Source organism: Pongo abelii, chromosome 6 (assembly GCF_028885655.2).
Source record: "Pongo abelii isolate AG06213 chromosome 6, NHGRI_mPonAbe1-v2.0_pri, whole genome shotgun sequence".
Taxonomy (NCBI): domain Eukaryota; kingdom Metazoa; phylum Chordata; class Mammalia; order Primates; family Hominidae; genus Pongo; species Pongo abelii.
The window spans coordinates 40,359,007-40,372,326 of NC_071991.2; the positions used below are offsets into that span (position 1 = coordinate 40,359,007).

Below are 13,320 nucleotides of genomic sequence, written 5' to 3' on the forward strand. Positions count from 1 at the left end.
GCAGGTGCCCACCTAGCTAACCCCAAGCAAGAGGCTCTCTGAAGAGCCCTTCCCTGCACCAACAGGGCAGGGCCAGGCCTCGTTTGAGCAAGGGAGGCCCTGCCACTCACCGGCTTCCGGAAGGGCAGCAGGATCTGGCGTCGTAGCACGTGGAAGAAGTTGCCAGGAGTGGAGCAGTTGACAACAACCCAATTGCAGTCATACAGCTGATTGATGTCGAAGTTGGCTTCTTTAAGGTCCTGCAGCAAGGAAGGAAATGGCCAGAGGCCAGGACGCAGCACTGAGTCTTCTGGGGCATCTGGGGGCCCTCAGGTGATCTAGTTTGGATATTTGTCCCTGCCCAAATCTCATGTTGAATTGTAATCTCCCACTGCTGGAGGTGGGGCCTGGTGGGAGGTGTTAGGATTAGAGCTTGGGCCATCCCCTTGGTGATGAGTGAGCTCTCACTCTGAGTTCACACGAGATCTGGTTGTTGAAAGTGTGTGGCACCTCTCCCCCACTCTCGTACTCCTGCTCTGGCCATGTGACATGCCTGCTCTCCCACTTCATCTTCTGTCATGATTGTAAGCTTCCTGAGGCCTCCCCAAAAGCTGAACAGATGCCAGCATCATGCTTCCTGTACAGCCTACAGAACTGTGAGCCAATTAAACTTTTATTTATAAATTACCCAGTCTCAGGTTTTTCTTTATAGCAATACAAGAATGGCCTAACACACTGACTCACCAGGAGACACAAGCTGACACTAACAAGTGAGTCCAGCAAGCTCCTTCGGCCAGCCTCATACCCTGGAGGAGGGCCTCAGTCCCACTCAATCCGTACTATTTCTCTGAAAGCTATTGCCCAGCATGAAACAGATACCACTTTAAGAGACACAAGTTCTACCTAAAACCAATTTTCCTTAGACACTGACTCCTAATCATTTTCTTTGAGTTTTTTTTTTTTTTTTTGAGATGGAGTCTCCCTCTGTCGCCTAGGCTGGAGTGCAGTGGCACAATCTTGGCTCATTGCAACCTCCACCTCCCGGGTTCAAGCGATTCTCTGCCTCAGCCTCCTGAGTAGTTGGGACTACAGGTGCCCACCACCACGCCTGAATAATTTTTGTATTTTTAGTAGAGATGGGGTTTCACTATATTGGCCAGGGTGGTCTGGAACTCCTGGCCTCGTGATCCACCTGTCTGGGCCTCCCAAAGTGTTGAGCTTACAGGTGTGAGCCACTGTGCCTGGCCAGTTCTTTTTTTGTGAGACGGAGCTGCCCAGGCTGGAGTGCAGCGGCACGATCTTGGCTCACTGCAACTTCTGCTTCCTGGGTTCAAGCAATTCTCCTGCCTCAGCCTCAGAGTAGCTGGGATTACAGGTGGGTGCCACCATGCCCAGCTAATTTTTGTACTTTTAGTAAAGACAGGGTTTCACCATATTGGCCAGGCTGGTATCAAACTCCTGACCTCATGATCCGCCTGCCTGGGCCTCCCAAAGTGCTGGGATTTCAGGCTTGAGCCACCACACCCGGCACAGTTCTTTTTTTTTTTTAAGACAGGGTATTGCTCTGTCACCCAGGTTGGAGTGCAGTGGCACGATCTTGGCTCATTGCAGCCTTGACCTCCCAAGCTCAAGCAATCCTCCCACCTCAGCCTCCCAAGTAGCTGGGACTGCAGGCGTGCATCATCACGCCCAGCTAATTTTTAAAATTTTTGTAGAGACGGGGTCTCACCATGTTGCCCAGGCTGGTTCTTTGAGTTCTTAAAGTTTCACTGGAATCACCCCAAAGTTCTCTCCTCCTCAGTGCTTCCAGACCTGAATCAGGGTCTGGAAGCATCCCGCAGGAGCCCTTGCTGAGGAGCTCACATGGTGTTTCTGTGCTTGCAGCAACAGCAGGAAGCCAATGGAGGCAATCCCTGCACCTTCCTCTGTGCTCTGAGGAAGTCTCTCATCCCAGGGCGCCCAGAGGCATGGGGACACACCTGTCCACTCACGTGAGCTCCCCAGGATGGAGAAAGGGACAGAGGCACGGTCTGCCACTTCAGGATGACCAGACAGATTGTTCTTCCCCAGGTTTCCCACCAGACACCCCGAGAATGGCTGGGCTGACAGGGCCTGTATTACTCACTGGCAGGACATCTGGGTCATCATTGCACATCTGCAAGAACCGCTCTGGGCGGGCGGAGGAATGTTCTGGACCCTGGAACCAGACATGCAAGTTACAGTTTAGGAGCTCTTGTGTACTGACATTTGCCGCATCTGCTGTTCCTCCTCCTTAACCAACTAGCTCATTTCTGGTTATCTTTTTTCTTGATGGCAGGGTTCAGTTCCTTCCCCTTCCCACCAACAAAGCACTTGGCTCATCATTTCCACACTTGGACGCCTATGCATCTAGGGAGTCTGCACCAGCAGGGACAGGAAACGCTAGCCACATCCAGATGGGCTACTCTGGCTTTCTGAAGTGACATCCCATCTGAGATGGACGGGAAGCACCAGCAGAGCCCTTAGTAGGCTGGTGTGAGCCGCTGGCTCTCGTGCCAGTCTTTGGGGTCAGGGTCCTACACAGGCCCTTCCCAAGTCCTAGGTCTGGCAGGGAAGGGCCAGAGGCTCACCATGCCCTCCATGCCATGGGGCAGCAGCAACACGATGCCATTCTGCCGCACCCACTTGGCTTGTCCCGGGCAGATGAACTGGTCGATGATACACTGGGCCGTGTTGTGGAAGTCACCAAATTGGGCTTCCCAGAGGACCAGGGCATTAGGACTGGCCATGGCGAAGCCCAGCTCAAAGCCTACAAGCGAACAAAGGAAGGAGAAAACCATGTCCAGGACACCAGCCAGTAGGCCCAGCGGGGGTGGGTGGGTGAGAGGCCCTGGTGGCGTGGCTCCAGGCACTCACCCAGCACGCCGTACTCAGACAGTGAGCTGTTGCACACAGTATAGGGGGCCTGATTGGGCCAGAGATGGTTCATGGGGATGCAGGTTCTCTTGTCCACATTCTGGTCGTGGAGCACATGGTGGCGGTGGCTGAGGCAGGACAACAGAGGTAATAATTAGGAGCTCTGACTTGACAAGCAAATATGCTGGGGACCCACACGAAGCAACAGCAGATGCCATGCTCTGTGACCTGGACTTCTGGCCAGGCAGCTGCAGGGTCGGCCCCACCCAGGTCTTAACAGAAGCACCCACAGCAAATGAGGGACAGAGGTTTTCAGCCTGAGAGCAATGGGACTCAGTAACCGTCTTCTGGAAAAGAAACATCAGAACCCCTCCCTTTCCATCTTCTACTCTTTGGAGGGCAAACGAAACTGCCCAGAACGTTACCTGAATGTGCCCCGCTCCACGTCCTGGCCGCTCAGCCGGATGTGGATGCCCTCCTTCAGGAGCGAGCCAAACGCCATGTACTCCGCTAGAGCCCAGTCCACAGTCCGGTTCTTCACCATTTCCCCACGAGTCTTCAAGATCCGGCTCAACCCTGCAGAGACACAGCTCTCACCAGCTGCTGCAGGCCCTGCCTGCACATGCCTGCCTTGCTTCTCAGCGTGCCCATGGCAAGAGCGGAGCCTTCTTTACTCATAGCTTCTGGTTTTCTGACTTGCTGGAAAAGCTGTGACCTCAGTCTCTCCTTTACCACTGAGGAAGTGCAGGATCGTGCTAAGGGCAGGGAGTGGGAGAGGTGGCTCCATCCAACCACCCCAGAGGCCTTGAGCAGGGCAGGAAGGGAGTCTCTGTAGGACACCTGATGGGGGCCAAGGTCACAGTCCTAGACAGTCGTCACCCCTGGCCTGGGCCCCAACATTTCCACAGGTCAGCACAGAGTGTGTTACCTCCATGAATAGTAAAGTTTTCCACAGGCACAGAACTAGCCACATTCCCGATGTGTGTCAGAATATCCTCCGTCAGACCCGTGGAGGGGCAGGACATGCTCCTGGGCTGCCCGTCCAGGGTGAAGAAGCCTAGGAGAGGAAGAACAACTGAGGCATGACATCTGCTCTACTTTTCCAGGGACCACACCATGGCAGACACGTGATTTTGGGGAGAAGCAGGGTGAGAGACGATGTAGCTCACACTGTGTTCCCCAGAAAACATTAATGCAGGGGTCTGGGTCCAGGGTCTGCAGGGGGCTTTGCTGAAATGGTGCACACAACTGTGCACTGTGAGTACAAAGTGCAAAGCATGAATTTTTTCTGGGAAGAGGATGCCTCGTTACATCAGATCCTCAAAGGAGCTTATTTGTGGCACTGTTTCTTCACTCACCAGGCCAGGGAGAGTCCAGCCAGTGCTTAATGTGCAAGATCTTCTCATCTTTAGATCTGGCAAAAGCTTCCTCACAGATCTTATCATACTTGGAAATTTCCTCCTGGAGGGTTGGGCACAACACAGTGTGACTGGCACAGGGCATGACTACTGCACACGCCCACCTGTATCCCCACACTTTCTGATGGCCACCACGCAAGCCCAACCATACCCCCGGCACAACTCCCATGCACGCCCACCCATACTCTCACACTTCGTGGACGCGAAACATCTCAGCCTCTGGGCCTGCTCCTTCTCAACAGGCATAACACCTTTCTAAGATTTTATTCTTTTCACTCCCAAAAGTTTCTTCCTCACATTTGCTGGGTAGAGATTCTGCTCGGAGTTTGAACCCCTAACCCTTCACCACTTTTTTTTTTTTTTTTTGAGACGGAGTCTTGCTCTGTCACCAGGCTGGAGTGCAATGGCGTGATCTTGCCTCACTGCAACTTCCGCCTCCCGGGTTCAAGCGAATTCTCCTGCCTCAGCCACCCGAGTAGCTGGGACTACAAGTGTGTGCCACCACGCCCAGCAAATTTTTGTATTTTTAGTAAAGACGGGGTTTCCCCATGTTGGCCAGGATGGTCTCGATCTCTTGACCTCATGATCCACCTGCCTCAGTCTCCCAAAGTGCTGCAATTACAGGTGTGAGCCACCATGCCCAGCCCACCACATTTTTTCTTAAGAACTGGTCCAGGCCAGGCGCAGTGGCTCATGCCTATAATCCCAGTACTTTGGGAGGCCAAGACAGGCAGATCACTTGAGGTCAGGAGTTCGAGACGAGCCTGGCCAACATGGGGAAACCCTGTTTCTACTAAAAATACAAAAATTAGCTAGGCGTGGTGGCTCACACCTGTAATCCCAGGTACTTGGGACGCTGAGACATGAAAACTGCTTGAACTAAGGAGGTGGAGGTTGCAGTGAGCTGAGATCACGCCACGGCACTCCAGCCTGGGTGACAGAGCTAGACTCCGTCTCAAAAAAAAAAAAAAAACTGGTTCAGTTCTCATGGTTCCCAGCACAAAGCTCTGTCTCCAGCATAGGCTGCAGGCTATCAGGTTGTTCTGATCTGGGATCTGTCCTGTTCCCATGCTCAGATATAGCTCCTGACACCCACTCTCTCTCTCTCTAGGGCAGCTGCTTGCCTTCCCACTCACAACCAACCAGCACTTACTATCCAGATTACAACAGGCTCCTTACCAAGCTGGATCCACCACCTACCTCTCAACCATGCACAATTTGTGAAATCTGAGAAAACCTACTGGGCCGCTACTACCTCAACCTGAAAACATCCCCTTCCCTTCCCCAAAACACTGTTTAAGGCCCACTTCCTTTACAAAGCATCTCAGTGGCCCAGATTCTCCAAAAAGTTATGCATTGAAATGCTGTAGTTGTAAATATTTCACATCTTCTCACGTGTATCCTCATAAATGGCAAAAGTGAGAACTGGCTCTGTGGCCCACCTTTTCTAGTCATCCCTGGCCCTGGAAAGGCACACTGGGATAGAGCTGCAGGGACATACCTCATACTCAGGCTGGTTGACCACACCCTGCGACACCAGCAGCTCGGCGTACTTCTGTAACACAGGCTTCTGCTTGCGGATCTGCTTGTACATGAGCGGCTGCGTGAACATGGGCTCATCCATCTCATTGTGGCCGTTGCGCCGGTAACACACCTGCTCAGAGCAGTGAGAGGATGTCAGAGACAAGGGCTGGCCCCTTGGGAAGAAGTGCTGTTCAGGCACCTGCCCCATCTCTCCTAGGTGATGGCCACGTTCTTCATTCCTCATGCCTGCCCTGGAGTTTACCTTCTCTAGAATTAGGATTCTGTGTATCTCTCCTTCACACAGTAGAGCTGCTCTATCAATGAGGAGTGGCCCTCCTCACCACCACAGCTCCTGCATGGGAAGCATTCCTTGGTGCTTACAGACCTGAACTATTTGGAGCTCAAAGGAACCAGCAGGAGGCCTGGCAGTAGAGAGCTCTGAGGTGACTCATCTAGACAAGCTCCTCTCCTTGGGACACAGTGGTGCTGAGGGCAAGAGGGGTGGGTCAGATGCTCCGCCCAGGACGTGCTGTCCCCAGAGTCACTCACCAAATCGACGACCACGTCCTTGTGGAAGGTGCTCCTCCACTCAGCCGCCACTTTGCACACGTACATGACAGCCTCGGGGTCATCTGAGTTCACGTGGAAAATGGGGGCATTCACCACTCGGGCCACATCAGTGGGGTAGGGGGAGGAGCGGGCCATCCGAGGGTCGGTGGTGAAGCCGATCTGCAAGGAACATGTAGCCTAGCAAGACGGCACCTGGCATAGCCGGCACAGGGACCAGAGGGCGGGGCTGAGGCCGGGCATGGCGTGCACTTGCCACCTGGCTACTCTGAGTACGTGCCCCAAAATGGCTGTTTACACTTCTTCTTTTCCTTTGTTTTTTCCTATTCTGATAACAAAATCCATATATATTTAACATAGAGAATTTAAAAGACATAGTATAAAAAATTAAATTAAGTTACCTATAATTCCACAGGCTATGGGGTAAATATTCTGATGTTTTCCTTTCCAGATTATTTTCTTTGTATGCATATATATGTAAATAAATACTTAAATTTGGGATCTTATTATTTCTATTATTTTGATTAATTCTTTTTATTTTTTGTAGAGATAGGGTCTCACCATGTTGCCCAGGCTGGCCTCAAACTCCTGGGCCTAAGTAATCCTCCTGTCTCGGCTTCCCAAAGTGTTATTATAAGAGTGAGGCACTGTGCCCAGCCTAAGAATTTTTTTTTTTTGAGACGAAGTCTCACTCTGTTGCCCAAGCAGAGTGCAATGGCGTGATCTCAGCTCACTGCAACTTCCACCTCCCGGGTTCAAGCGATTCTCCTGCCTCAGCCTCCCCAGTAGCTGGGAATACAGGCACACGCCACCATGCCTGGCTAATTTTTGTATTTTTAGTAGAGACGGGGTTTCACCATGTTGGTCAGGCTGGTCTCGAACTCCTGACCTTGTGATCCACCCGCTTCAGCGTCCCAAAGTGCTGGGATTACAGGAGTGAGCCACCATGCCCAGCAAGAATTTTTTTTTTTTTTTTTTTTCAAAGAGAGAGTCATGGTCTGTCAACCAGACTGGAGTGCAGTGGTGCAATCATAGCTCACCTCTCATGCCAGCCTTCTGTGTAGCTGGTGTTATAGGTGTGCACCACCAGGCCCAGCTAATTTTTAAATTTTTTTTGTAGAGATGGGGTCTTGCCATGTTGCCTGGGCTGGTCTTGAACTTTGGGGCTCAAGTGATCCTTCTGCCTCGGCCTCCCAAAATGCTGGGATTACAGGTGTGAGCCACAGTACCCAGCCAGAAAAGAAAATTTAAAGGCTTCATAACATTCCCTACCAGTTAGATGTACCAAAATTTAATGATATATTCATAATTTTATGATCTGCATTTAAATTTTTATCTTATGATATATTTCAAACACAAAGCATGGTAATACCACACTGCTCAACCTTAACGCCTTCACCTAACATGAACGAATCTCAACAGTTTCGCCATATTTGTTAGTGGACCAAAATGTTTCTGTCACAGAGGCTCAAGCCCGCAGGTCTCCTTACCCTTAAATCAGAGAAGGACACTGCCACAAGTTGCTATTTGTATTTCATATGTCCGTAAACAGCATATAGTATCTTCTGAGGCTTGTTGGTAACTTTGCAGTTTGCCTTTTAACATTTGCTTTTATGATACACCCAGGTTGAAACATGTAGCTATACTTCCTTTAGTCTCTACTTTCGAGTGAAACTTAACCAGACACAGTATACCCCACAGAGTATTTATCCATTCTCCTGTTGGTGGACATTTCTTTTGTTTCCAATTTGTGGTAAACACAATGTTGCTGTACACATCCTTATACAAATTTTCTCCCTCAAACGCTGAGTTTTTTTGCAATCTAATCCTAGAAAGGGAAAACTGAGCCATAGGCATGAGCATTTTAAATTTTTCTAAATGCTCTCCTGAGTAGCTGTTCTACTTACACTCCTACTAGCAGCATATTAATATCCTGCAATTTCCATTTACCATACTGTGACCATTTCCCCAGGATATTAAACTTTTTTTTTTTTTTTTTTTTTTTTTTTTTTAGACAGAGTCTCGTTCTAACTCCCAGGCTGGAGGGCAGTGGCGCACCTCCGCTCACTGCAAGCTCCACCTCCCGAGTTCACACCATTCTCCTGCCTCAGCCTCCATGCCTGTAGCTGGGACTACAGGTGCCCGCCACCACGCCTGGCTAATTTTTTGTATTTTTTTTTAGTAGAGATGGGGTTTCATGGTGTTAGCCAGGATGGTCTCAATCTCCTGACCTCATGATCCCCTGCCTCAGCCTCCCAAAGTGCTGGGATTACAGGCATGAGCCACCATGACCAGCCATTCCCCAGGATATTAAACTTTTTAGTGGTTGTTTAATATCCCTTCCTATGGCTTTGCCAAATTTTATGCAAAGACGCTTCTGCTGTTGGACATAGGTTTGTTTCCTAACTTTGTGATAGCGCAAATATGGTTTTGACAAAAACTTTTTTTTTTTTTTGAGACAAGGTCTCACTCTGTTGCCCAGGCTGGAATGTAGTGGTGTGATCACGGCTCACTGCAGCCTTGATCCTGGGCTCAAGCAATCCTCCTGCCTCAGCCTCCTCAGTAGCTGGGACTACAGATATGTACCACTACACCTGGCTAATTTTTGTTTTATTTTGTTTTGTGTAGAGACAGGGTCTCACTTTGTTGCCCAGGCTGGTCTTGAACTCCTGAGCTCAAGCAATCCTCTTGCCTTGGCCTCCCAAAGTATTGGGAGCAGGTTTGAGCCATTGCATCTGGCAGACAAAGAGTCTTATGAAAAAATATTTACCATCAGATGGCTTCCTTAGGTGAAATTTCTGGAAGGGGAATTTCTAAGTATGTTCTAAAAGAAATAAGAGACTCAGCTAAGAAGTTACTTCCTCTCCTACAGATCTTCCTGATGCCACACTACCTCATGAGCAATGAGTCAAAGCAGTAAAGAGATAAAGAAAATATTAGCAAAATCTAACTCTATATTTATGTTTAATGGCTTTTAAATAATCTCCCTTCTCACACTGACTAAAGAAATGATCAGACATAGTCAGACACTGATGAGAATATTAAAAAAAAAATGATGTACCAGAGCCTGACACATAAGAGAGCCCTGAACAATCTCAGCTGGTATTGAAGCCAGCATCGCCCATCTGGGGCTTCAGCATGTAAAGAAAGGCCTGCAGCAGAAAGTCAGTGATCATAACATACCTTACTGCTAGAACCTCACAGAAAGAAACCCATTTTGCAAGGTTGAGGTCTCAGCTGCCCTCTCCAATGTTCACCACTGTTATGAGCTTCTGTGCCTTCATGCACATATGGATGGGAGCACACATGATGGAGGTGCACTCTACCAGCAGGAGTATCTACTTGGGTGGATGTGCACACATGTGTGATGGAGGTGCACTCTACCGGCACGGTTATCTATATAGTGGCTGTGCATACACACATATGACAGAGGTATACTCCAAATATACTCTGTACTTTTTTCTACCATGGGTGTATTAATAATACTTCTTAGTATATTATTTGAGGCAGCTATACTTACCACTATACCACCAATGTACTCTCTTAGTATACTTTTGGGAGTTAGTGTTTTAGTAGGAAAATCTCGCTAAGAGGAAAAGCTGGTCTGGGAGACAAAGGAACCCTAGGGCCAAATGGTTTCTCCTCTCACCCCTAGCCCTTCTCACCCCTCCCATCTATTTCAACCCTGACAACTCGTTCACTAGCTGTGCCAATACTTCCAATGAGGAGGAATCCAAAACTTCTGGAGGAGCCGGTTCCCCTTTTGGAACAGGTCTCACTGTGAGGAGTTCTTCCTTTCATTCAACTAAAATCTGCTTCTTGGTAATTGGAGCCACCCACTGGAGCTAACTCTGTCCATTAGATGCTTTGCTACTCAATCATTTATATTTGAAAACAGTATCCAAGTGCAAAAGAATGAAGTGGGACTCCTTTGCACCATGCACAAAAATTAACTCAAAACAGATCATAGATGTAAGGGCTAAAACTATAAGACTCAGAAGAAAGCATAGGAGGTAAAACTTTGTGACCTTGGGTTCGGCAAAGCCTTCTTGGATATGACACCAAAAATCACAAGCAACAAAAGAAAAAACAGATAAATTATGCTTGATAAAAAATAAAACTTTTGTGCTTCCAAGGACGCCAAAATTGTCCCATATTTGCAAATCATCGGATACAGGGCTCATATCCAGAATATATAAAGAACTCTTACAACTCAACAATAAAAAGACAATCCAGTCAAAAAAAAGGCAGAGGATCTGAATAGAAATTTCCCCAAAGATATACAAATAGCCAATAAGCAAATGAAAAGACACACACATCATTAGTCATTAGGGAAATGTAAATTAAAACCAAAATGAGATATCACCTCACACCTTCTAGGATGGCTAGAATAAAACAGACAATAACAAGAGTTGATGAGGACATGAAAAAACTGGAATCCTAGCAGGGGGTGCAGTGGCTCATGTGTGTAATCTCAACATTCTGGGAGGCTGAGGCAGGTGGATAACTTGAGGTCAAGAGTTCAAGACCAGCCTGGGCAACATGGCAAAACCCTGTTGCTACCAAAAAAAAAAAAAAAAAAGAAAAAAAAATTAGCTGGGAGTGGTGGTACATGCCTGTAATCCCAGCTACTTGGGAAGCTGAGGCAGAAGAATCGCTACAACCTGGGAGGCAGAAGTTGCAGTGAGCTAAGACTGTACCACCACACTCCAGCGTGGGTGATGGAGTAAGACCCTGTCTCAAAAAAAAAAAAAAAAAAAAAAAAAAAAAGGAACCCTGATATATTTCCAGTGGGAATGTAAAAATGGCACAGCCACTTTGAAACAGTCTGAGATTGCCACAAAAAGTTGAACGCAGAGATACCACATGATCTAGCAATTCTACTCCTAGATATATACCCGAAAAGGAATTCAAACATATGTAGACACAGGCTGGGCACAGTGGCTCATGCCTGTAATAACAGCACCTTGGGAGGCTGAGGCAGGTAGATCACCTAAGGCCAGGAGTTCGAGACCAGCCTGGCCAACAAGGCGAAACCCCGTCTCTACTAAAAATACAAAAATTAGCCAGGCATGGTAGTGCACACCTGTAGTCCCAGCTACTCGGGAGGTTCAGGCACTAGAATCATTTGAACCTGGGAAGTGGAGGTTGCGGTGAGCTGAGATCATGCCACTTGCACTCCAGCCTGGGCCACAGAGAGGAGTGTAGGTGGCACAAAAAATAAACAACAACAAAAAATGTACATATAAGGCCTGGCGTGGTGGCTCACACCTGTAATCCCAGCACTTTGGGAGGCTGAGGCTGGCGGATCACGAGGTCAGGAGATCGAGACCATCCTGGTTAACGGGGTGAAACCCCGTCTCTACTAAAAATACAAAAAATTAGCTGGGCATGGTGGTGGGTACCTGTAGTCCCAGCTACTTGGGAGGCTGAGGCAGGAGAATTGCGTGAACCCGGGAGGCGGAGCTTGCAGTGAGCCGAGATTGCACCAGTACACTCCAGCCTGGGCAACAGAGCGAGACTCCATCTCAAAAAAAAAAAAAAAAAGTATATATAAACACTTGTACATAGATGTTCACAGCAGCATTATTTTATTTCTTTATTTTTTGAGACAGAGTCTTGCTCTGCACCCAGGCTGTGGTGCAATGGCGCGATCTCGGCTCACCGCAATCTCCGCCTCCCGGGTTCAAGCGATTCTCCTGCCGCAGCTTCGAGGGTAGCTGGGATTACAGGCACGGGCCACCACACCTGACTAATTTTTGTATTTTTAGTAGAGACGGGGTTTCATCATGTTGGCCAGGCTGGTCTCAAACTCCTGACCTCAGATGATCCACCTGCCTCAGCCTCCCAAAGTGCTGGGATTACAGGTGTGAGCCACCGTGCCCAGCCCACAGCAGCATTATTTATAATAGCCCAAAAGTGGAAACAATCTAAATGTTCGCCAACTGATATAGGGCACATATTGTATGATTCAATTAATATGAACTTTTCAGAATAAATACATCTATAGAGACAGAAAGTAGATTAGTGGTTGCTTAGGGCTTGGGAGGATGGAGGGGTAGGAGTAAGATAACTAAGGGATGCAAGGTTTTTCCTTAAGGTGATGAACGCTCTAAAATCAACTGTGATAGTTGCACGTATTTATAAATATACTAAAAACCACTTAATTGCAGACTTGTTAAAGGGGTAAATTACATGATAAGTGAACTATATTTAATAAAGCTATTAAAAAATACAATTTAAAAAAGTTGAGCAGGTGGGTGTGGTGACTCACGCCTGTAATCCCAAGCACTTTGGGAGGCTGAGGAGGGTGGATCACTTGAACTCAGGAGTTCAAGACCAGTCAACATGGTCAACACAGTGAAACCCTGTCTCTACAAAAAAAACATAAAAATTAGCCAGGTGTGGTGGTGCATGCCCATAGTCCCAGCTACTGAGGAGGCTGAAGTGGGAGGATTGCTTGAGCCTCGGAGGTGGAGGCTGCAGTGAGTCTAGATTGTGCCCGGGCACCCCAGTCTGGGCAACAGAGTTAAGACCCTGTCTAAAAATTTAAAAAAAAAAAAAATTCTTTTTTTTTGGCTGGGCATGGTGGCTCATGCCTGTAATCCCAGCACTTTGGGAGGCCAACGCAGGCGGATCTCTTGAGCTCAGGAGTTCAAGACCAATCTGGCCAACATGGTGAAACTCTGTCTGTACTAAAAAGACAAAAATCAGCCAGGGGTGGTGGCAAGTGCCTGTAGTCCCGGCTACTCAGGAGGCTGAGGCAGGAGAATCGCTTGAACCTGGGAGGTGGAGGTTGCAGTGAGCCAACATCACTCCACTGCACTCCAGCCTGGGTGACAGAGCTAGACTCCATCTCAGAAAAAAAATAAAAAATAAAAAATAAAAAATAATTTTTTTTAAAACATGAGCATATCCCAAACAAATCCCAAAGAAA

At 48.2% G+C, this 13,320-nt stretch overlaps 1 protein-coding gene across 9 annotated transcripts in view; it reads right to left on the bottom strand.

Moving 5' to 3' along the window:
• Positions 1-13,320, bottom strand: part of OGDH (oxoglutarate dehydrogenase) — a 481,925-nt gene that overhangs the window by 8,403 nt on the left and 460,202 nt on the right. For all 9 annotated transcript variants that reach the window (XM_054558872.1, XM_054558877.2, XM_054558874.2 and 6 more), the window contains 9 exon segments: positions 6,366-6,545; positions 5,794-5,946; positions 4,233-4,335; positions 3,803-3,931; positions 3,300-3,450; positions 2,875-3,002; positions 2,589-2,767; positions 2,105-2,176; positions 111-239 (listed from right to left, as the gene is read on the bottom strand). In XM_054558872.1, the coding sequence (XP_054414847.1) occupies positions 111-239; positions 2,105-2,176; positions 2,589-2,767; positions 2,875-3,002; positions 3,300-3,450; positions 3,803-3,931; positions 4,233-4,335; positions 5,794-5,946; positions 6,366-6,545 (1,224 nt within the window).